Below are 23,520 nucleotides of genomic sequence, written 5' to 3' on the forward strand. Positions count from 1 at the left end.
ACGAGGTTGTTCAAAGCTAAGCGCATCTATTGACAAGTTATCTCCTCCTCCTCCTCCTCCTCCTCCTCCTCCTCCTCCTCCCTTTTCTTCTTCATCTCCCCTCTCTCCCTTGTGAACGCGTGCATCGCACCACTCCACCACACGCTCTCGCTTTTGTTTCCACCCCTTCAACGCTTCGCCCTTTGGTGCCACTCTTCCGCCATGCCCAGCAACAAACGGTAAGAAGACCTCTCTCAACTCTCTTTTTGAATGTTTGTCTGTGGGGTTGTTGTTGACGTAGTTGTTGACGACAACGACGACAACGACGACGACGATGACGATGTTCCTGTTGATGATGTCGTTCCTCTTGATGTAGTTGTAGAAGTGGTAGTTGTTGTTTTGAAGCTGGAAGTCGTGCTGGGTTGTTTGTTTGTGTGTTTGGATGGATGTTACGCGTGTGGACTGTACGCGTCACCTCTTTCAGCCATGCCAGCTATGTCACATATGACATCACCAGAATCGGGTGTGCGTGGCGGCGTGTGACTGTTTCGTTTGTGAATTCTATTCTGGCTTGGGGTGGGTGATGCAACGTGTTCCTGCCACGTTTGTGCCGCCTGTATTGTCTCCTTGAGCAGCAGCAGCAGCATTAGCACAAATTAGAGTGGCTGCCACCAAGCCCTCTTTGCCATTGTCCCACACTGCCGACTCATACTCACACGTTGCTCTGCTCCTTGTAATGCCCCTTTCATTCCCACTCGGCGCCCACACACACACACACACACACACACACACACACACACACACACACACACACACACACACACACACACACACACACACACACACACACACACACACACACACACACATTGTGGCAGGCGTGGAGATGACGTTTCTGAGGATGAGGCAGAACACGCCGTGAAGCGGCCCGCCACCCGCGAGCGCAGCGGTTACGATGACAGAGAGCTCGACGAGCTGGAGAGAAAGCGGAGGGAACTCCGCGACATGCTGGACGCCGAGAAAGGCGGCAGCAATGGCGCCAGAGCCCACCGCAGCAGCAGAAGCAGAAGCAGAAGTCGAGACCGTGGCAGCGACAGGCACGGCCGTGGTCGCAGGAGCCGTCGCGATGAGGAGCGTCGTGATGCCGATGATGATACCATTGGCGATGGCGACCACCGCCGTCGTCTTGATCGCGACGATGGCGACGATGACCGCAGGCGGCGGCACCGTTCGCGCAGCCGTGGTCACCGCCATCGCTCCCGCTCCCGTTCGCGCTCCCCGTCTCGTTCGCGCTCGCGTCGCCACCACCGCCACCGCAGCCGCAGCCGAGAGGGCTCGTCCCGGCATCACCGCCGGCACCGCCACGAATCGCGCCATCGCGACGTGTCGCCCACGGAGCGCCGACACCGACACCGCGATCACGATGTTGTTGAGGACCGCCGCCGGTCGCGCGAGCGCCACGCCAGCCGCCACCGCGACTCGCCCGCCAGGCGCAGCAGCAGCAGGCGCAGGCACAGCCGCGACGAACGAGAGCGCAGCCGTGACAGGCGAGGGCGGTCGCGGTTGCGGGAGGAAGATGATGACCGACGCCGCCGCCGACGCCGGCATGACGGTGATGGTGATGATGACGATGAGCGGAGGCGGAGGAAAGGTAACGGGCACCCGCTCGCATGGAAGGACGATGACGATGAAGAGGATGAGTAAGTCACCTTGCCTTCTCTATGCATGCTCATGTTTATGTGTTGAAGGTTTTGGTCACTGGTGTTGCAAAGAAAAGAGAAGCGAGGTGTTGCATTGCGTGTGTGTGAGTGTTTGGTTCAGTGCTGCACAATGAGATCTCAGTGGACCGCACTGATCACGCCCACTACGCTACTCACACATACACAACACATACTCACACATACACACATGTTTTGAATGCTCCCCCCCCCCCTTTTTTTTGTCCTCCAGGGATCTTGGCGCGATTGACCTTGTGCAGGAGGAAGAGGACGAGGAGAAGCGGATTGAGGAGATGCGCCGCCGCCGCCAGGCCATCCTGCAGAAGTACAGCAAAGCAGACCCTGCCGACTCCCACCCAGAGACGGCCGCGTCCACGGCGACGGCAACGCCGGCCCCGGGCAGCGGGGCAGCGACAAACGGGCGGCAGTCGCTCGAGTCGCGCGCATCAACGGCATCCGCCACATCCGCAACGTCGGCAACGTCGGCAGCGTCTGCGGGGGTGAAGGACGCGGCGCTGCGCGAGGCCGTGCGGTCGTCACTGCCCAAACACATGGCGGTGAGCAGCCAGCCGTCGTCGTCGTCGGGGGCGGGGTCAAAGTCACACACGCCGCGGCCGCAGGGGCAGGACACCCCCGGGTGGCGGTCGCCGTCGCCGCCGGCAGAGGAGGACGAGCGGTTTGCAGAGGAGGATTTGGAGTTTGACGAGGGCGCTGCGGTGGAAGGCGGGGAGGACGACGCCGAGATTGATGCAGCCATGCGCGAGGCCGAGGAAGAGATGATCAAGGAGCGCTTCCACATTGACCAGAGCGCCCTCAAGCGCACCGCATCGGCATCCTCCGCTTCCGCGCCCGCTGCTGCTGCTGCTGCCGATGGCGGCGATGGCAGTGGTGACGGCGCCGCTGGGAAGACGGGCCAGGATGCGGTGGCGCAGGCTGGCAAGAAGGCCACAACGGAGGCCGGCGGCGGTGGCGGCGAAGGCGGCGATGAGGAGGGGGATGACATGTTCAGCGAGAACTTTGACGTGACGGCAGCGGCAACGACGACGGCCGCCACCACGAGCTCTGGCAGCGCAGCGCTGTCGGACAACCACGACGACGCTGAGGGCTACTACCGGTACAAGTTCTCTGAGCTGCTGGATGCACGGTATAAGGTGTACGGGTACACGGGCAAGGGCGTCTTCTCCAATGTGGTTCGCGCGCGTGATATCATGCAGAACGACACGCCCGTCGCCATCAAGATTATCAGAAACAACGACATCATGTGCGTAGCATGTGTGCGTGTGTGATTTCGTGTGTGTGTGTGTGTGCGTGTGAGAGAGAGAGTGTGTGTGAGTGAGTGTGTGTTTGTGTTGGGAGGAAGAGTTGTTTGCATGCTTGTGTGCATTTATACATGCTCGTGCGTGTATGTGTATGTGCGCGCGCGTAGCGTGTATGTGTCATGTGTACATTCTGTGTCCTGCGCTTGTTCGTGTTTGCAGTCCTAAGTCTTCAGCCCATCATTCCCGTATTGTCATCTCACGTGTTGTCCCACTTCCCCATCGTGCCCAATCCTGTTCTTTCTCTCTTTGCAGGTACAAAGCGGCGATCAAGGAGCTTGAGGTCATCCACAAGCTGCAGGACAAGGATCCGAGTGGCCGCTACCACTGTGTGCGCTTCCTGCGCTCGTTCCGCCACAAGAATCACCTGTGTCTGGTCTTTGAACACATGAGCATGAACCTGCGTGAGGTGCAGCGCAGGTACGGGCGGAACAAAGGCCTCAGCCTCAAGGCCGTGCAGGCATACGCGCACCAGCTGCTGCTGTCACTGCACCTCCTCCGCAAGTGCGCTGTCATCCACGCAGACATCAAGCCCGACAACATCCTGGCCAACGAGGCGAAGAATGTGATTAAGCTGTGCGATTTTGGCTCTGCGCTGTACACGTCCGAGGCCGAGGTCACCCCGCTCCTCGTCTCCCGCTTCTACCGCGCCCCAGAGATTAGTGCGTTTGACCACTCTGTGTATGCTTGTGCTTGTCTGTGCTTGTGTGCTTGTGTTTGTTTATTTGTTTGGTTGGTTGTGTTTGGACTTTTGGTGCGTGCGTTTTCAGGGTCATGGTTGTGCATACTGTGTGTCGCCTCTTCTTGTGATTTTTTTTTCTTTTGCCCATGCCAAAGCTAGGTACTCACACACATTCGTCGCCTTTCCTCGAATTGCAGTGCTCGGGTGCAAGTACGGGTGTCCAATTGACATGTGGAGCGTCGCCTGCACGCTGTATGAGCTGTGGACCGGCACCATTCTCTTCAAGGGCCGCGACAACAACGAAATGCTCAAGGTACAGCCCGTGTGTATGTGTGTGTGTGTTTGAGTTTACATGCCTGAGTGCTTCTGTGTGCTTCTGTGCGTGCGTGTACGTGTGTACGTGTGCGTGTGCGTTGAAAGTAATAATCACCCTGGCATGAAGCCTTGTTGCCGGCGATTTGTTGACTCGCCCTGTTGTTCACACACACACACACACACACACACACACACACACACCACACACACACACACACGCACACACGCACACACGCACACGCACATAGCTGATCTTTGCACTGAAGGGCAAGCCTGCGAACAAGATGATTCGCCAGGGCATGTTCAAGGACCAGCATTTTACAGATGACTTTGAGTTCAAGTTCCTTGAACAAGACAAGGTCACCCAGCAGGTTGGTCCCAGTCATGCTTTATGCCAACTCTTGATGACTTGTTTCGGAACGTTGCATTTGCACACATATACGCACTGACACGTACGAAAGACAGACCCACATGTTCACAACTACACACACACACACACACACACACACACACACACACACACACACACACACACACACACACACACAGGAGAAAGTGACGCTGCTCAAGTTCCAGAACCCGACGACAGACCTGAAGGCGCTGTTGCTGAAGAACCAGAGCCTGACATCCGACCAGCAGCGGCACTTTACCAACTTCAGGGACCTGCTTGACAAGATGCTGATTGTGGACCCGGACAAGCGCATCTCCGTGCGCCACGCCCTGCGTCACCCGTTTATCACGGAGCAGATCTAGCTGCCTCGCTGACTTGACTCGCTTGCGTGCCTTGCTTGTTTGGTGCATGTGCGGATGGATTTGGTTCTTACATTACGTTTCGTGAGCGCAGAAGCATGTGGTCTCTGTCGTGCACCGCAGTGCATGGAGCCTAGCCTGCCTGCTACAAAGATGAATAAACACAAACAAACAAGCACACCACAGAGCTACAACAAACACACCACAGAACCACAACACACACACACACACACACAGGACGAGTTCCATGTCAGATGCGAGTGCTCGCCAAACACAAGCAGTCGTGCTGACGGACGCCACTGCAGAAAATTAAGCCATATTTTCATGAATTTTCCTGCCCCCTAGCCGGCGCCCTCAACTCGCTCGCTCGCTCGCTTGCCACCTTGCAGTCATCTTCCTCCACTTCCTCCCTCCTTCCCTTTCCCTGCCTCATTGAACGACCACCTGGACCACGGGTTTCTCTCCCCACAGCCCCACGCTTTCCTCGCTTGTCAGCCCAATCGCAGCCATCGCCTGCCTGCCATGGCTCAGGCTCAGGGGACAGCGGCAACAATGCTGCTGATGAAGCTGAATTGGTCTACCATCGCCCTGCTCACGATCGGCGTTTTGTTGCTGGGTGCAAAATGCACACCGTGCACAGGCACTGCCGCTGTGAGCAACACTGCCCCACTTGCCACCCTTACGAGTGGAAAAGGGCATGAAGCCGATAGTGCGCGCTCCCCTGGTCTCGGCTGGTGCAGTGAGAGGACACCTTTCGTGGGCAGAGCGCCCGAGACACAAGCAGCGGCCTCAGATGTGGTTGATGTGGGGTGCAAGGCACACGCGGCGGCTTGCATAGAAGCACAGGATGCGCTGCTGGCTGCACGAGAGGCTGCCACGTCCACCGGGCACCACACCTCATCTGAAACTGCGTCCGCGTCCACGTCAACAGCCGACATCAGTGGCAACACCAGCCACGCGTCTCTCCCACCACCGCACCTTGTGGTATTGGAGCGCTTCGTGCACCAGTTTTGCACCCACCACCACAACTCTGACCATGACTACAACCACAGCCAACAGTCAAACGTGGCAACAGCCGCCACCTCTGCCCACCCTGCTGTTCGTGTGCGAACAGTCACCAACACTGCTGACACCCTTCCTCCCACACGACAACAACAACAACAACAGCAGCAGCAGCAGAAGCAGCAGAAGCATCAGCAGCAGGAAGAAGCAAGCATCCTTATTCAGCCGACACCAGATGGCGAGTTGAACAGCAAGGATGTGCGTCAGCTGTTTCGCCAACGCCGCGCAGACACATCAACCACAACAACAGCAGGTGCAGCGACTCAAGCCACAACGACAACGACCACCACGACAACCGCAACAACAACAACAACGACAACCACCAGCTCCACCACAGAGGACGCCTTCTTCTCCCGGCCCGTGGTGTGCGATGTCTCGCGCAACTTCATCTTCGACTGCACCTTCACCGTGCTCACCACGGAGCTCATCTTCAACATCGAGGGCGGCACAGAGCCGCTCGTGCACCCGGACGACGGCCGACGGCAGTTTGTACAGGAGCGCATCATCGACATTGTGCAGCCGTCGCACGTCACAATCTCAGGGCGCATGCTTCCAGCCGACATTGAGCTGATCCTGTCGTTTCACTTCCCCAACGCCTCCAAAGTCAGCGTGCACGGCCTGCAGAGCTCAAGCCTGCACCTGTCCATGTTCAACTCGCTGCCACCACTGCACACCATCGACCTCAGCCACAGCGAGCTGACAGAGGTGCGGCCCACGCGCGCGGACGACGACACAGACGTGTTCGTGCACGGCCCCTCGGTCACCACGCTGGACATGAGCGGCAACAGCCTGTCGGAGCTTGACCACGACACCATCGCCGCCATGCCGAACCTGCTCACCTTGCACTGGGACAACAACCACGTGCGTGATCTCGACGACGACATGTTCGCCGACAACCGCCGCATCAGCACCCTCACCCTGCACAACAACCGCCTGTCGTCTGTGCACGAGCGCATGTTTGACGAGCTGTTCAACCTGACGCACCTCGATCTCGGATACAACGGCATCTCCCTGCTGGACCCACACACGTTCGCCAGCAACACCGCCCTACGCCTTCTTGCACTCGACAACAACCCGCTCACCCACTTCCCCGCGGCCCTGTTTGCGCAGCAGACACAGCTGGAGGAGCTGTATGCGTTCAGCACGCAGCTGGAAGACCTTCCTGCGGGCCTGTTTGACAGCACCATCAACCTGAAGACGCTGTTCCTGTACCGCTGCCGCATCACGTCCATTGCCAACGGCGTGCTGGATGCCCTCACGCGTCTGCAGCACCTCAGCTTCACCCGCAACCGGCTCACCCACGTCACACCGCACATGTTCGACGCGCTGACGCAGCTGCGGCAGCTGTTTCTCATGGGCAACGACATTGCAACCGTGCACGAGGCGGCATTCACCAACCTGCAGCGCCTGGAGCTGCTTGCCCTCCACGACAACGCAATCAGCACCCTGCACGTCAGAACGCTCGCTGCCCTCACCGCGCTGGAGTACATTGACTTTGGCAGCAACCGCCTCAGCAGCATCCCCCCGGCCCTGTTTGATGGCTCGCCGCGCCTGCGCGTGCTGCTGCTGCCCGACAACAAGCTGTCTGCGTTTGAGACAGCGCGGCCGCTGATGAGTCTTGAGGAGCTGCAGCTGCACGGCAACCCGCTCGTGGTGCAGCCAGACATCGCACAACTGACAAACCTGCGCATCATTCGCAGCAACGGCCACACCATCCCCCGCCTCAACCTCCTCCCACTGCTCACCCTGCCATACCTGCAGACGCTCGAGATTGCGTCAGCGCCCACCTTCCACGACGCCCATGCAGAGCCGCTTAGCGTGTCGAGCAGCATCGGCACGCACCTGGAGGCGCTGGACGTCACCGGTATCGTGCTGCCCGCCACCTTCCCGCTCAAGCTGACACAGCTGCAGCTGCAGTTGAAGCGGTTCGCGGCGGGCTGGCCCGGCATGAACACCGACATCATCCACCTCGATGCGCTCTGCAAGGTGCTCGCCAACAACGTGGAGGAGTTTGCGCTCACGGGCACCGGGTACACGCACATGGACCTGTGTGCAGACAAGACGTTTCGGGCCGTGTTTCTGCCCAACAACATGCGCCTGGAGAGCGTGCGCATCCACAACGCCCTGGAGCAGCTCAACCTGTTTGGGTGCCGGTCCCTGACGACGCTGCTTGTGCCGCGCGTGGAGTCAATTGACCTCTCGTACACGAGCGTGACCTCCATCACGCCGCTATGTACCGACTGGGGTTCACGCATTTTCTTCTACCGCGGCGTCAACAACCCGTTGCTGCTCGCCCAGGGACCCGAGCTGTTCGTGCGGTGCGTGGAGCAGAGCGAGGTGATTGACCTGAGCGAGAGCGCGTGGATGAAGCGGCTGACGCGCATGCAGGAGATCACCAGCCGCCCGATTGTGCTGTCGTCGCAGCAGTTCCAGGACCCGCACCTGTACTTCCTGGAGAGCAGGGCCGACGCGCCGACGGTGACCATGCAGAACACGCCCGTCGTTTGCCGCACGGCGTTCCGGCACGTGGTGGTGCAGCCGCGCGACGACCCCGGCAGCCACCAGACGCAGCTTGCCCTGGAGTACCGCTGCAGGTGCGCCAGCGGCTACCACCAGAGCGGCGGGCTGTGCGTGAGTAACCGCAGCAGGACCGCGCTCATCACGGGGCTGAGCGTGTCGTTTGTGCTCGTGCTCGTCATCACGGGCGCCGTGTTTGTGTGGCAGCGGCGCGGGCTTGCAGCGGCGCAGCGCATCACCCGCGAGAACAAGCGCAAGCTGGCGGCAATGGAGGGCGCGTGGGTGATTCCCTTCAAGCAGGTGACGCTGACACGACGCATTGACGCGGGCACGTTCGGCGAGGTGTGGCGGGCCACGTTCCGGCGCACGGGGCAGACGGTGGCGGTGAAGGTGCTGCGCCACGCCATGAAGGAGCTCGACGACTCGACAATCGACAAGTTTCGACAGGAGGCGCAGTTTCTGCAGCTGGCCCGCAAGTGCGAGAACATTGTCTTCTTCCATGGCGCAGGCACAAACCCGGACGGCTGCCCGTTCCTCGTGCTGGACTTTGTCAAGTATGGCTCGCTGGAAGGGCTGCTTGGCACGGGCGACGCGCAGGGCGCGCCTGTGCACACATCCCTGCGCGGCTCCCGGACGCAGAAAAGCGAGCGTGTGCAGACACTGCACTCGCTGTGGCGCCTGCACATGTGCGGCGGTGATGGCCTCAGCAGCAGCAGCATGACCAAGGTTGACATGTCGGCAATCATTGACGTGTCCACTGGCGACTACGACAACATGACCGGTCGTAGTGGCGGTGGCAGTGGACTCTTCGCGACCACCAGCAGCAACAGCATGTTTTCCACATTGGACGGCGATGTGAAGGAGCCGTTGCTACCAAGCGCGGTGTCGGCCTCCCCTGATGATGTGCGGCTGCGGCTGCAGACCATCACCGTTGACTCGCGCTCGTCCGATGCGGGCGGCATGTCATATTGGGACCTCAAACACCGCCTCGCCCTCGACATTGCACACGGCATGGCCTACATCCACAAGCTCGACCACTTTCACAGGTGTGTGTGGGTGTTTGTCTCTGTGCTTGCGTGTGGAAGTGTGTGATGTGTGATGTGATGTGATGTGATGTGTGTTTGTGTGTATGTGTGTATGCGTGGGTGTGCGCGCTTGAATGACTGTGTGTGTGATGTGACGTGATGTGTGTGTGTGTTTGTGTGCAGGCTTGGTGCATGCGTTTCGGGTGATGTGTTTGGTCATTGCAGGCATGCATCACCTCAACACTACATCGCCATGTCTTGTGGGCGTGTGCCGACAGGGATCTGAAGAGCGGCAATGTGCTTGTCTCTGCTGATCTTCGGGGCAAGATCACGGACTTTGGCACAATCCACGAGCTGACCACGGGCGGCAGCAGCGCCACAAAGGCCGCGGGGACACCGCCGTACATGGCGCCGGAAGTGGCACGTGGCGAGCCGTACTCGGCACAGGCGGACGTGTTCAGCTTTGGGGTTGTGTTGTGGGAGCTTGCCGTGGAGAAGCAGCCCGACTTGGTGGCACAGGAGCTTGGCAGCGACATTAACGAGCGGTATTTGACAGCACTGCAGCGCCTCCTCAGCGACGGCAGGCGCCTGCGCTTCGACCGCTCAGACTGCGCAGGCAACTGTGAGTAACACTTGCATCCTTGCGCACGCGTGTGTGTCTTTGTGTGCCTGTGTGTGTGTGTCTTTGTGTGCCTGTGTGTGTGTGTGTCTTTGTGTGCCTGTGTGTGTGTGTGTGTCTTTGTGTGCCTGTGTGTGTGCCTGTGTGTGTGTCCGTGTGTCTGTGTGTATGTGTGTCTGCACGTATGTCTGTGTTTGTGCCTGTGTGTGTGTGTTTCTCCTTCTCTCTGTGTCTCTGCCTCTGTCTCTGTCTCTCTCTGCGCGTGTTTGTGGCTTCCCTCTCTGCCCTCGTTGAAAGGGGGACGGCATCCTCACCATACTCGCCCCCACACTAGCCATCACACTCATCACCGCACCACATGCACCATCTGACACTGCACAACAACACGTGTGCGTGCGTTGCCACCATCATTAACAGGCGTGCCAGAGTGGTTTCAGGCGCTTTCGCTGCGGTGCATGGCGGGCGATCCGGACGAGCGGCCCACGTTTGCTGAACTCGAAGCAGCGTTTCTCGACCACAACACCGCCGCCGCTTCCTGGCGCCTCTGCGCCCAGGCCGATCACGAGGCGTGAGCCCGCTGCTCTCGGTGTGCTGGTGTAAATGGTGTATGCGAGTATCTGTGGTGTGTCCGCTAGTGCTTCTTTGTCGTTGTGCACTTGTGTGTGTGTCTTTTGTGGTGTAGTTGCGTGTAGTTGTGTGTGATACCCTGGAATTGCATGTCATGGAAGGGTTAGCGTTGCTTTATTCGTAGTTGGTGGAATATTTGACCTACAGTGCGTAGTTGATGCTTTTGTCGGTTATGTTGGCTGATCTCTCTCTCTCTCTCTCTTCCCCTACTTAGCCATTGAAGGTGTGGCGGCCTACACCTTAGTAAACGATTCAGTGTGCTGAGGAGAGGGCAACACAAGCGTCGAGGGTCAGGATGGCACAGAGAGAGAGAGAGAGAGAGAGAGAGAGAGAGAGAGAGAGAGAGAGAGAGAGAGAGAGAGAGAGAGAGAGAGAGAGAGAGAGAGAGAGAGAGAGAGAGACACACACACACACACAGCGAATATTTGTTGGTATTTTGACCGATTTTCCGCCAAGACCACGGTTTCGGAGAGGACAACCACCACCACACTTCGGCAACCCAGCACACCACCATGCCCTTCTTTCCTCAACAGCCACACCAACCACACTCGCAGCAGCAGTCGCAGCCGCAGCTGCCGCCTGGGTGGGAGGCCAGGTATGATCCCAACACCAGGCGCACTTTCTACGTCGACCACAACACCAAAACAACCTCATGGAACCCACCCACCCCAGCTCAACATGCGCCGCCACAGGTTTGGACGTTTGTGGTTGTGGTTGTGGTTGTGGTTGTGGTTGTGGCTGTGGCTGTGGCTGTGGTTGTGTTTGTGTTTGTGGTTGTGGCTGTGGTTGTGGCTGTGGTTGTGGTTGTGATTGTGGTTGTGGTTGTGGTTGTGTTTGTGGTTGTGCATGTGGCTGCATATCATGTGGGTTTGCACGATCCTCACACCTGTACACACACGCACGCTGACGCATACGCACGCTCGCGCGCACACACGCACACGCCGACAAACCGATACGCCCGAATGCCTCGATGGATTGCACAGGCAGCAGCACCTGCGATTCCTCACCAAATGGAGAAGATCGAACAGCACCGACAGCAGATTCGTCAGCTGAACACAGACTTGGCAGCATTGACACAAAACTGGCGGCAAATGCCAAAGCAGCAGGTACAACGCAAGTATCTCGAGCTGAACGAATACATCACAAGGGAAATGCTGCAGTTGGATCAGATTGACTCCGATGGCAAGCCCGAAATCAGGTAAGGTCGTGTGCGTTTGCAGTGCACACTTTGCTGGTCACAAGGATGGCAGAACAATCTCATGCGTTTGCCCTTTTCCGAGGCACAGAGCTATACGCGCAGTTTGGGGTCCTCATACTTTTGTTTCATTTCACTGACCTGTTCTTTCTCCCCTCCCTTGCTTGAGTGCGTGCTCATATTCATGTGATGGATTGACTTGACGTGACTGTAGACTTGCACGAAAGTCTGCGATTCAGGAGGCGCAGCAAGTGGCCTCGGGCTTGGACCGCTTCAAAGCAACTGTGCCCATGTTCTAAGCAAATAATACACTGCATTTGTGTGTGTGTGTGTGTGTGTGTGTGTGTGTGTGTGTGTGTGTGTGTGTGTGTGTGTGTGTGTGTGTGTGTGTGTGTGTGTGTGTGTGTGTGTGTGTGCACGTGATCTTTTGTGGGGGTACCTGCTCGTTACCATCTACCCTTCGCCGCATTGTTCCTTGCTTGTGCGGGTTGCTCGTTCTGTTAGACAGAAAAGAAGTATACGTTGATGGCACAACATGCCTGGTTTCGGTGCGCGCACGCGTACAGAGCACACGCACAACACGCCAGGAACAAGACGAGATGCAAGTAACGCACCAGCAAGACGAAAAGCAGCTGAAACCCAACGCAGCGAGCAAAACCAAGACAAACTGGGCGAAGCAAGAAAAAGCCACAGCAACCACGACAGAAAGAGAAGCACGAAACACAAAAGTGGGTCACTGAAAACGCAAGCAGACCGACACACACACACACACACACACACACACACATACACACAGTACAGTGATGCAGACGTGAGGCGGGGAGGGAAGACAATCAGGTGCAGAGCAAGCAGTGTGCAGGCTATCAACACAACAGCATGCGGCGTGTGGAAGCATCAGAGAAGCAGAATGGAGGTGCAATTCATCATTGAGTGCAATTCATCGTCCATTGACTACTGGAAGAAGCCGCCCTCAGCGGAGCCATCGGCCCACTTCTGCTCCATAAACGCGCGCTTGATGCACGTCTCCATGTACGCCGCCTGCGTGCACAAACACGCGCACGTGAGGTTGTGTGTGTGTGTGTGTGTGCTGTGTGCTGTGTGCTGTGTGCTCTGTGTGTGTGTGTGTGTGTGTGTGTGTGTGTGTGTGTGTGTGTGTGTGTGTGTGTGTGTGTGTGTGTGTGTGTGTGTCGTTGCAGTTGCATACTCACGTGTTCGCTGGTGAGCTTGACCGTCTGCTGTTCGCCGTCAGCGCCGGTCGCCTTGAAGCCGAGCAGATCATCGCGCCTGCATAGACGTGAGGGTGCACGGTGCAAGGTATGTGGTGCATGGTGGATGGTAGTGATGGTGACGTGAACAAGCACACGGGTGGGGGTTGGGTGAGGAGAGAGGGCACAACAGAGTGGCGCAAAGTCGTGGTTTGCAAAGTGTGCGTGCAGTTCACGCAAACACGTATGCATGACGCACCTGCGGACTTTGCTCAGCTGCTCAAACTCAAACACAGACACGTCCTCATCATCCGTCTGGAGCGGCAACAAGAGCGGGAAACGATGTGGTTTGTGAGATGCAGGAAAGGGAGGCGAGAGCGTTCGTTGCTGTCAAAACACACACACACACACATCCACATCCACACATCCACACACACGCACACACATCCACACACACGCACACACCTTCACACACACGCACACACATCCACGCACACGCACACACATCCACGCACTCGCACACACACACACACACACACACACACACACACACACACACACACACACACACACACACACACACGCACACGCACAATTGCTCACCGATGGGTTGCCGTCGTCGTCGGTCTTCTGCAGGATGAGGCGATCGGCGGTGACGGTGACGATGATGGACTGCACATGCAGCGAACGCAGCGCCGTATGAGCAAGGGCGCAGGTGGTACAGGTGAGTGGAATGTAGCGGGCACAGGCAGATGCGTTTTACGGCTTCACGCAATTAAGCGAGTAATGCGGTCATACACAGCACAACTTCCCTCCCTCCTTCCTCTCGCTCGCGTGTGTTTCTCATCAATCACCCAAGACATCACGCCACCACCAGCACCACCATCACCACGGGTGCTCACGTTGGCGTCATCGTCGGTGCAGGGCGGCAAGAGCACACCGCCATACATCTTCAGCTTGCGCACAACACCAAGGAAGGCGGGATACTGCGATGAAGGACAGCAGTGCAGGCGTGGGGGGGGGGGTGAATTCGAAAGAGCGTTTCAGCGTTGTGAAGTAGAGAGCTTCCAGCATGCACAACACGCGTCACCATTCGTCATCATGTGCATCGACGAGGAAACGCACCTTGTCTGTGTCGAGGTCCTTTGCAGAATCAAGCAGCTTCTGCTTCTTCTTCGGGGTGCAGTACAGGCGTCCCTGCTTGATGTCGTTGATCGCCTGGTGCACAAGCAGCGACACAGCAGCAGAGCACGTGTCCGCAGCGGGCTCTTGTGATGTCGTGAACAGCCATCGCCGCAGGAGCAGCTGCTTCGATACAGACGCCGCCAGCTCGTCGTCATCAAGCTTGTGGTCTGCGCGTGCATATGTGAGCGTGTGAGTGTGTGAGGGAGAGAGAGAGTGTGTGTGTGTTTTGTGTGCATGTGTGAGTGTGTGAGGGGGAGAGAGAGAGAGAGAGTGTGTGTGTGTGTGTGTGTGTGTGTGTTCGTGTGTGCGTGCGTGCGTGGGAATGTGGCACTGAAGACGAACGGATGCATGTTGATACATAAATTCGGACGCAGTCAGCCGCGATAGCAACAGTAACGCACCAAACTCGTGGTCGAGGGGATCTGTGGACGGTGTGTCTGTTGTGGACTCAAACAGCGCAAAGATGTTGCGGGCAAAGCCTTCGACACCAAGCTTGTCAAGGGCAGCCTGGCACACAGGCAAGCATGCATCAACGAGAATAGATTGGGCGGATGGTGAGGCGAGGGTGCTGCACGGCTGCAGCGCAGGTGACGGATGAAGCAAGCATGCGCAGTCGCTCGGGTACGAAGGAAAGCTCAAAGTGTAAGCGACCATGCACACACACACGAGCTCTTGTACACGCGTACGCACGTAGGTATACATACACAAGGACGCGCGTGCACCCACACCCACACGCATGCGCGCATACACGATGGCACAGCCCCAATTCACCTGGAGGACGTCTGCGACGGTTGCGTCGCTGCTGAGCGACACGCGCACAACATCACCTGTTGGCACAAGCACCGCAAAGCTGTCACATGGACCAGTGTTGGAGTTGGGTTGGGGGGGACGTAGTTGGTGAGGGAAACGATATGCGAAACACCAGCACACACACATACATGCGGGACAAACACACACACACACACACACACACACACACACACACACACACACACACACACACACACACGGTTCATGAATCTGACCTTGTCTCCTGCACTGCAGCGTCCTCCTCTTCCTCTTCCTCTTCAACAGCCGCTGGTTCTTCCTGTTCCTCCTCTTCCTCTTCTTGCTCCTGTTCTTCCTCCTGCGCTTGTTCTGCTTCCTCTTCTGCTTCCTGTTCGTCGTCATCAGACAGTTCCTTCACGGCCTCGGGCTCCTCGTCGTCAAAGTCAAACTGCAAACACATACATACACACACGCACGCACGCAAGCGCACACAGTCAGGACACACGCTCAATGAAACAAGTCACAATGCCAGCGCCAGCGTTGCATGCAAGCACGTGTACGTAAGCACAAAGGGATGAAACAAAGTTCGCACTTACCAGGTTTGCTGGCACTGCCTTCTTCTGCGCATGCCAACAGCAGCCACAGCACGTGTGCGAGTGAGAGAGTGTGTGAGAGAGCGTGCATATGTGTGTGTGTGTGTGCTTGTGTGTGTGTGTGTGTGTGTGTGTGTGTGTGTGTGTGTGTGTGTGTGTGTGTGTGTGTGCCGGCGAGAGGTCCCAGTGATAGCAACAATCAACGACCACCACCACCACCATCACCACCACCACTGCCAACAACAATGTCGACAGCTACCGCTGCAACCCTTCCAAGTCCACTGCCTTAATCCCCACCTTTGCCGATGACGGGGTTGAGAGGGCGTCCTTCGGCGTGGATGTGGATGATGCAGGCGCACCTCTCTTTGCTTCCTCTGTCTTCTTCACGTCTTGCTTCTTCGCTTTCTCTTGCTGCTGCGGCTGCTTCTGTGCCTCGTCCGTGCGCTGCTTGGTGGCAGTCTTCGCTGCTGCACTGCTGCCGCTGCTGGTCGCCGTTGCCCGCCGCGCATTCAGATTGGACGAGCTCACGGCACTAGACCTGGTGGGAGCGGGGGGGGGGGGAGGGTGTGTGAGGACACTTCAGGCGCAAACAAGTCAGGCGCAAAACACACTTGAGGGGAGCACGCACACACACACACACACACACACACACACACACACACACACACACACACACACACACACACACACACACAGGCGTGCGTGCGTTCACACACAGAGACACAGAGACACAGACAGACAGACACACACAGACACAGATACACACAGAAAGACACAACTGACGATGGCGGGGACGGGGTGGGCGCGTTTGGCGGTCTGTAGTCTGAGGGCTTGAGAAACTCAGCAAACAGCTCGCTGTTGCGAATATCCTCCACCTCATACACTGACGCGGACAGCGCACGGTTTGGCGCCAAGGTGCATGGATGTGTTGTTTGTTTGGTGGTTTGTTCGTTTGTTCGGGAAGTGAGACACCGATCAGGTGGGTGGCAGTTACATGAGCTGCATCGTGAAGCAAACAAGAAGGACAGATCATGTGGACAAGTCCAGGCACACGTGTGCGTGCGGGGTTGTTCGTTGGCTGCAACACAGATGGTTGAGGGGTTGTGATGTCGTACCTTTCTGCAGATAGATTTGCAGGGCTTCGCGGCGTTGCTCAAGGTCAGACGGCTGCATGGGATGGATGGAGGGATGGACAGGCGGATGGAGGGAAGCACTCATGGATGAATGAATACGAGGTGAGACAAGCGCGTGGTTGTGTAGCGAACAAACAAACCTGAGCCATCTTCCTTCTCAAAACGTCAAATGTCAACGCTTTGCATGCGTGTGTATACCACGCGCATTGCATACATGCACATTTAAAACTCTCACCTGCCACTACCTTTACACAGAGAGAGAGAGAGATACACACGCACACACATACATACACATACACACACAGCAGCCAATGTGACGTACGCCGAGTGCGCCGGAGAAGAGGCCATTCATCTTCTTTGGTGGGAAAGGTGGGAAGTTGTGCCAGCGGAAACGAGCCTTGAGTTGCTTGTGCAAGTTGGCAAGCTCACTGTAGCGCTTGGACGTGCGGTAGTCGCCGTGCGTGTAGACGTTGAACACGGTGTAGTTGCCCTTGCCGGCAGGGTTGGGCAGGTTGTTGAAGTCCTGGATGGAGATGGGGGCAGACTTGCCCCGGCCCTTGCGGGTGCTGTTGGCGGCATCCTCCAAGCGCTGCAGACGCGCAGCTTCCTCGTCGTCCACACGAATCACAATGAGGTCCAGCGATTCGCCGCCCCTGATGATGTTCTTGACAACCTCGTTGTGGGATGCGCCGCGCACGTCAGTGTTGTTGACGCTCAGCACACGGTCCCAGCAACGCAGACCAGCTCGCCATGCGGCACCACCTGTTCAAAACACCGTCATCAGAATTACATGGAGAGTGACAACAAGTAGACAGATTTCATTGTGGCATGGAGTTGCAGCGTGTCGTGTCATATGTGTGTGTTTGCGTGTGCGTGTGTGTGTGTGTGTTCGAGTGTTCGAGTGAGTGTGTGAATATCAGTGGGTATTTGGGAACGAGAGTGGTGAGAGCCCAGTATGTGCGCATGTGCCAGTATCACAATGAGTGCGAGGATCGGTTCACCCTTGCCCTTGGACCCAACTGGCCAGTGTGGAGGCTCTGTCGTGCTCAATCGCGTGTAACGACACCGGCACGTGGACCACAAGAGGCCAACCCAACCAAAATACACACGCACGTACACACGCACGTACACACGCACACACGCATGTACACACACACGTGTACACACATGCACACACACATGCACACACACATGCACACACGTGTACACACACAAACACACGCACAAACACACCTTCGTCAACGTGGCTGATGTATTGCAAAGGCGGGTACAGGCGACCGTTGATGGCTTGAAGGACACCACCGGCCTGTGTTGTCCCTTTGATGTTGAAGCCAAACCCTTGAGTCCCACGCTCCACGTGGATCTCAAACACATCATCATATCCAAGCTCGTCCGCCAACGACATGATGGCTGCCTTCCTTTTCCGGTCTGTGGTTGTGCGTGCCGTGCCACCTCTCCTTTCTCTTTTCCTCCTTCTGCAGGCGGGCGGGAGATGACGCAAAAGGTCGCTGAAAATTGGCGTACGTTATCCACTAACTATCATAGACAAAGAGCAGCTTTGATCCGTCCGTCGTCGTTGTTGTTGCTGTTGTTGTGTTGGTGCGACGGTACGACGCCTCCCTCCGCTCGTCAACTCATGTCTGAGTTCGCTCTCCTTGCGCTCTCTCTGCTGCTGTGATTTGGGAGTTTATGGGTTTGTTTTACATACATTCATACCAACTCATCGCGACCATACAAGACACAAGCCACCCACTCGCTGTCCAGTGAGCGTCAGCTACAAGTAGGAAGCACACACACACACACACACACACACACACACACACACACCAACACCAACACCAACATACGCGCGTGCACAGTACCGGAGCACAGGGAGCACAAAAGTGCGCACACATACAACCATGGCCATGCAACCATAGGAATGCAACCACACGCGTCTACTTGCCGCCTGTGAGCGCAAGCACGCGGTACCTGCCCGGCTGCTGCTGCGAGCGGCTCTGTGGCTGGAAGGTGGTGGCTGCGGTGTGCAGCTCCTCCTTGAGCACCTGGCGGCACAGATTGACGGCCCTGTCCACGGCAGCCTGGTTCTGCGCCTCGATGCAGATGTAGATGGGCCGCTCGTTCTCCATGCCCTTTGGCCGCTTTGACCCGCGCGGGAAGAACGTGCCACGAACCGTGATGGCCGCGTCGCACGTCTCCGCAACCTCCGTCATAAACTCCTTGCGCGTCACCTTCCACCGCGCCTGCTGCGGCCAGTCGTTCACCTCAATCTCTTCCTCAAAGTGGCCCGGTCCCGCCTGCTGCTGCTGCTGCTGCTGTTGTTGCTGCTGCTGCTGTTTTGCCTTGAGCTCCGCAAGCGACTCAAACCCGTACTTCTGGTTCACGGCCTTTGCGCGCGCCATGGCCTCCGCCATCTTCGCCAGCGGGTCTGCCGCCTTGGCCTGCCCAGCCGGCGCTGCGCCCAGCAGTCCATCTTTACCACCAGCAGCGGTAGTGCCCTCTGCACCGCCTGTCGCTGCCGTCGCCGACGCTGATGATGAGGAGGAGGAGGAGGAGGACGTGGTGGTGGCACCTGGTCCCGTGAGCAGGGCGTCGGCGGGCGTTGCGCCGAGCAGCGGCGCTGTTGCTGCCGCAACCTTGGCCTTGGTCTCCAGCGACGACGAGTCCGCCCCTCCTGCTGCCGTTGCCGCTGCGCCCTCTGCGGCGGCGTCGGCGGTGCCCGTTGCGTCCTTGTCCTGGTCTGCGGCGCGCTCCTCCGTCTCCTCATCCTCAAGCTGCGCCTTGGGCTTCTTGCCCATGAGAATGTCCACCTGCGACTCAATCTCCTCCGCCAGCTCCTGCTCCCGCTCCTTGTAGTCTGCGTCCAGGTTTCCTTCGCTGTGCGCCTTGAGCGCCAGCAGCTTCATCTGCTTGCGCCGGATGAGCTCCTCGGCGCTGAACTTGTACCCGCGGCCCCGAAACCCGGACCCGGCCCCGATGCGCTTGCCCTTGGCCTTCATCTCCTTCTTGTACTCCTCCCACACGGCCTTGAGGTCTGCCGGCACCTCCTGGCTGGACAGCTCCAGCGCCTTGATCACGTGCCCGGCAAGCTGCTTGTCGTCCTTGGTGACAAAGGTAAACGCAGTGCCCTTGTTCCCTGCGCGGCCCGTGCGGCCGCACCGGTGCACGTAGTCCTCGTAGTGGTTTGGGCAGTCGTAGTTGACAACAAGCTTGAGGCTCTTCACGTCCAGCCCGCGCGCCGCAACGGAGGTGGCAATGAGGATCTTGACGTTGCCCAGCTTGAAGTCGCGGATGTTTGACTGGCGGTCCTCCTGGGAGACGGCGCCGTGCAGCGGCAGGCTCATGTACCCGTGGCCCATCAGGTTCGTCAGCAGCATGTCTGCCTTCTCCTGCCGGTGCACAAACACAATCACGCTGCCCTGCACGTAGTAGATGCCCAGCAGCTCGAGAAGCTTGTTAAACTTGTTTTGCTCCTCCAGTACGAGCACGTGCTGCTCCACCGTGTCGCTGACAATGCTGCGCCCGCCCACCTGGATCTCAATGGGCTTCTTCAGAATCTTGCGCGCAAGCACCTCCATGGCGCGCGGGAAGGTGGCGGAGAACATGACCGTCTGCCTGTCGGGCCGGATGTTGTCCAGGATGCGCATGACCTGCGGCTCAAAGCCCATGTCGAACATGCGGTCGGCCTCGTCCAGCACCACATACGTGATGCGCCGCGGGTTGGTCACCTTGCCCCGGTTCACCGTCAGCATGTCAATCATGCGCCCGGGCGTGCACACGATAATCTCCACGGAGCGCTTCAGGTGGGCAATCTGGTCCGCAATGTCTGAGCCGCCGTACACGCACGCAATGCGCAGGTCCAGGTGCTTGGTGAACTTCTTCGCCTCCGTGTATGTTTGTACAGCAAGCTCGCGCGTTGGCGACAGGATCAGCGCAATGCAGCCCTGCACCCGCAGCCATTTCCATGTCGAGGTGTGCGTGTAAATGGTGAGTAAGCTCGTCAGATTCGGTGTTGAATGACAGTGGCAAAGGGAAACAGTGGATACAACAAGTGCACGCAGACAAGGAGCGGTCAGGACATACAGCACGCAAAAAAAAAAAACACACATGCACACACACACATGCGCGCGCACACACACACACACACACATGCATGCACACGTGCACACACACACATGCACACAAACATGCATGCACACAAATGCGCGGTTGCACGGACCTCTCCCTGGCGGACGCGGCGCTGGTCGAGGACGTGTCTGAGCATGGGGAGGAGGAAGGCGAGCGTCTTGCCAGAGCCCGTCTTGGCAATGCCGAGCATGTCGCGACCAGACATGATGACGGGCAGGGCCTGCGCCTGGATCGGCGTCGGGTCGTCATACTTGAGGGCCCTGAGAACGTCGAGCACGCGGCGCGGGAGGCCAGACTGGTTCCACGTCTTGATGGGCCGTGGGCAATCGCGGCCGCGTGTCTTGATGTTCTCGAGCTCAAAGCGGAGCTGGGCCACCTCCTGGTCAGACATGCGCTTGATCTCAGGCACCTCAACATAGAAGCTCTTGCGGAAGTCTGCATGACGCAGAATGTAATGGTGGGAGGATGTGGAGGGATAAGCGGTGTGGAAGGAAACGGCGTGGGGTGACACATGGACAGTGCAAATATGGAGATTGGAGAGGGGACAGCGGATTGCACAGATACAGACACACAGAGTCACAGAGTCACAGAGAGAGAGAGAGGGAGACAGACAGACACAGAGACAGACAGACAGACAGACACTCACACAAGCACACACAAACACATGTACAAAGCATACTCGCGCACACACCTTCGTATTCGATCTTTGCGTGATCTGGGACGCCGAGTTCGCGGGGCTGCTTTGGCGTGTAGCCGCTCCAGTACTTGGGCTGGCCCGCCTGCTCTTCCTCCTCCTCGTCGCTCAAGGGATAGTCAAAGCCCTCTGCAAGCCATCACATGGAACAAACGCAGCAGGCCATTGCCATGGGTCAACGATGAATGTGAAGATGAACGATGCCAATGGCCAGGACGAATATTACATGGCAGCACCCGGGGGGGGGGGCGAGGCAGTTGTGGATTGGGGGTAGCACACATGATCAGCCATGTACAAACACAGGTACAAACACAGGTACAAACACACATACAAATACTCATGCACATATGCATGCAGATACACATACGCATACAAATTTCGCACATGAGCAGCCATGTACAAACACACACACAAATACTCATACGCACACGCGTGCGCATACACGTGCGCATACGCATGCAGATATGGGCACACACGCACGCATGCACACAGCGAGCACATCATAACACATCCCATCACCAACGCACCGTTTGCGTCTGAGATTTTCTCGCCGCGCTTGCTTTGCCCCAGGATACCGAGCATCTTGTGTGTTCGCATGCGCTTTGCGTCCTGTGCTTTGATCTTGGTGACCTCGGTGTCAACAGACTGCATGAACGCGTCAAGTGGATCCGTGCCATCGTCCTCCTCCTCGTCATCGTCGTCGTCCTTCTTGTCATCAGCATCATCGTTGTCCAGAGCGGACTGTCGGTTCTGTTGTGCCTGCTTGAACTTGGCCAGGATGTTGGCGGGCACAGCCATGCTGGGCTTTGGTTTTGCTTCCTCCTCTTCTTCCGCAAACATGCCATTCGACACTGCTGCTGGCCGCATCTATTAGGGTGTGTGAGGTTGAGTGTGAAGGTGAGTGTGAGGGTGAGTGTGAGGGTGAGTGTGAGGGTGAGTTTGAGTGTGAGTGTGGGTGGGAGGGTGAGTTGGAGTGTGAGTGCGGGTGTGAGGGTATGTGTCTGCGTGAGGTGTGTGTGTGTGTGTGTGTGTGTGTGGATGTTGCGTGTTCATTGCGACTGCACGTGTGGTAAGAGACAAGCTGAAGTGCAGGCCTTTGTGAGGTGTAGAACAAGATAAAAGGTGCTGAACTAGACGGTATCGTGCTTGCTTCACATCACTGCATTTACCTTGTTGTTGAGGGAGACTTTTGTAGGTTTGCTAGAGCTGCTGGCGCTGGCAGCTTGGTCGCTTTGTGGTTGCGCTTCCTTGTCGCTCTGGCCTTGCTGTTCTTTACTACTCTTCATCTTCTCCATCTTTTTGCGCCATGACGCCAGCCGCTCTCGTCGCGCCCTGATCTTCTCTTCCTGGGCCTTTTTCTTTGCCAACTCTTCCTTGAACTGCGCGTGAGCGTGTGTGTGAGCGTGTGTTGAGCGTTTGTGTGTGTGTGTGTGTTGGGGGGGGGGGGTGAGTGAACATTTGTTGTTGTTGGTGGTGGTGTTGTTGTTGTTGTTGTTGTTGTTGTTGTTGTTGTTGTTGTTGTTGTTGTTGTTGTTGTTGTTGTTGTTGTTGTTGTTGTTGTTGTTGTTGTTGTTGTTGTTGTTGTTGTTGTTGTTGTTGTTGTTGTTGTTGTTGTTGTTGTTGTGTGAGCATGTGTGTGCGTGCGTGTGCGTGCGTGTGTGTGTGCAAGTGAGTTGATGCATGCATGCGCAGTGTCACTCCGCCAAGCTGCACACGTGCACAAGCACCCACCAAACCAGCAACACACCCACACACCCACACACCCACACACACACACACACACACACACACCTTTGAGTCGCTTGCCTTGGGCCGTTTGGCGTCCACAGCACCTGCCGCTGCATCACCTGCGTCTGGCCTTCCAACACCATCGTCGTCGTGCCGCCGCTTGCGGTCCACGCCATCGCTGCCACCACCAGCCATGTTGGTTGACGTGATGTGAGTCCTTGGTCCTCGCGAACGCTCTAGCAGACGAATTGAGCAGCGGTATGCGACACTATGAAAATGCA

At 57.4% G+C, this 23,520-nt stretch overlaps 5 protein-coding genes across 5 annotated transcripts; 3 read left to right on the plus strand and 2 right to left on the minus strand.

The window, feature by feature from the left end:
* Nucleotides 1–54: 54 nt before the first annotated feature.
* PTSG_00232 (CMGC/DYRK/PRP4 protein kinase) lies at nt 55–4,980 on the plus strand. The gene is made up of 7 exons (XM_004998725.1): nt 55–218; nt 858–1,679; nt 1,930–2,958; nt 3,269–3,675; nt 3,893–4,008; nt 4,259–4,381; nt 4,560–4,980. Exons 1-7 carry the CDS (start codon nt 202–204, stop codon nt 4,761–4,763), a joined length of 2,718 nt encoding a protein of 905 aa, XP_004998782.1. The 5' UTR covers nt 55–201; the 3' UTR covers nt 4,764–4,980.
* Nucleotides 4,981–5,104: 124 nt separating this feature from the next.
* On the plus strand, nt 5,105–10,873 carry PTSG_00233 (TKL protein kinase). The gene is made up of 3 exons (XM_004998726.1): nt 5,105–9,385; nt 9,643–9,986; nt 10,401–10,873. Exons 1-3 carry the CDS (start codon nt 5,283–5,285, stop codon nt 10,553–10,555), a joined length of 4,602 nt encoding a protein of 1,533 aa, XP_004998783.1. The 5' UTR covers nt 5,105–5,282; the 3' UTR covers nt 10,556–10,873.
* Nucleotides 10,874–11,051: 178 nt separating this feature from the next.
* PTSG_00234 (uncharacterized protein) lies at nt 11,052–12,145 on the plus strand. Its single transcript, XM_004998727.1, has 3 exons — nt 11,052–11,302; nt 11,594–11,808; nt 12,020–12,145. The coding sequence occupies exons 1-3, from the start codon at nt 11,123–11,125 to the stop codon at nt 12,102–12,104; spliced, it is 480 nt and encodes a 159-aa protein (XP_004998784.1). The 5' UTR covers nt 11,052–11,122; the 3' UTR covers nt 12,105–12,145.
* A 423-nt stretch (nt 12,146–12,568) lies between these two features.
* Nucleotides 12,569–18,192, minus strand: PTSG_00235 (uncharacterized protein). Its single transcript, XM_004998728.1, has 15 exons — nt 17,923–18,192; nt 17,012–17,451; nt 16,672–16,723; nt 16,340–16,439; nt 15,854–16,094; nt 15,560–15,583; nt 15,221–15,411; nt 14,967–15,045; nt 14,597–14,702; nt 14,136–14,362; nt 13,913–13,996; nt 13,614–13,682; nt 13,270–13,325; nt 13,014–13,089; nt 12,569–12,843 (listed from the first exon to the last, which is right to left on the minus strand). The coding sequence occupies exons 1-15, from the start codon at nt 18,092–18,094 to the stop codon at nt 12,757–12,759; spliced, it is 2,004 nt and encodes a 667-aa protein (XP_004998785.1). The 5' UTR covers nt 18,095–18,192; the 3' UTR covers nt 12,569–12,756.
* Nucleotides 18,193–18,626: 434 nt separating this feature from the next.
* On the minus strand, nt 18,627–23,434 carry PTSG_00236 (DEAD box ATP-dependent RNA helicase; the record flags this gene model as incomplete). The annotated part of the gene is made up of 6 exons (XM_004998729.1): nt 18,627–20,633; nt 20,909–21,252; nt 21,509–21,640; nt 22,039–22,378; nt 22,681–22,890; nt 23,303–23,434. 6 exons carry the CDS (start codon nt 23,432–23,434, stop codon nt 18,627–18,629), a joined length of 3,165 nt encoding a protein of 1,054 aa, XP_004998786.1.
* Between the last annotated feature and the right edge of the window lie 86 nt (nt 23,435–23,520).

This window comes from Salpingoeca rosetta (assembly GCF_000188695.1).
Source record: "Salpingoeca rosetta unplaced genomic scaffold supercont1.1, whole genome shotgun sequence".
NCBI classification, from domain to species: domain Eukaryota; class Choanoflagellata; order Craspedida; family Salpingoecidae; genus Salpingoeca; species Salpingoeca rosetta.

Coding starts and splice junctions, on each gene's coding strand:
- PTSG_00232 (XM_004998725.1), top strand. Junction 4,009..4,258: donor ACAACAACGAAATGCTCAAG/GTACAGCCCGTG, acceptor ACACGCACATAG/CTGATCTTTGCACTGAAGGG. Junction 4,382..4,559: donor AAGACAAGGTCACCCAGCAG/GTTGGTCCCAGT, acceptor ACACACACACAG/GAGAAAGTGACGCTGCTCAA.
- PTSG_00233 (XM_004998726.1), top strand. CDS start 5,283: ATGGCTCAGGCTCAGGGGACAGCGGCAACAATGCTGCTGATGAAGCTG. Junction 9,386..9,642: donor AAGCTCGACCACTTTCACAG/GTGTGTGTGGGT, acceptor GTGTGCCGACAG/GGATCTGAAGAGCGGCAATG. Junction 9,987..10,400: donor CTCAGACTGCGCAGGCAACT/GTGAGTAACACT, acceptor CATCATTAACAG/GCGTGCCAGAGTGGTTTCAG.
- PTSG_00234 (XM_004998727.1), top strand. CDS start 11,123: ATGCCCTTCTTTCCTCAACAGCCACACCAACCACACTCGCAGCAGCAG. Junction 11,303..11,593: donor CTCAACATGCGCCGCCACAG/GTTTGGACGTTT, acceptor TGGATTGCACAG/GCAGCAGCACCTGCGATTCC. Junction 11,809..12,019: donor GATGGCAAGCCCGAAATCAG/GTAAGGTCGTGT, acceptor ACGTGACTGTAG/ACTTGCACGAAAGTCTGCGA.
- PTSG_00235 (XM_004998728.1), bottom strand. CDS start 18,094: ATGTCGTTGGCGGACGAGCTTGGATATGATGATGTGTTTGAGATCCAC. Junction 16,724..17,011: donor TCTTCTCCGGCGCACTCGGC/GTACGTCACATT, acceptor CATCCCATGCAG/CCGTCTGACCTTGAGCAACG. Junction 14,703..14,966: donor CCGTCGCAGACGTCCTCCAG/GTGAATTGGGGC, acceptor CCTGTGTGCCAG/GCTGCCCTTGACAAGCTTGG.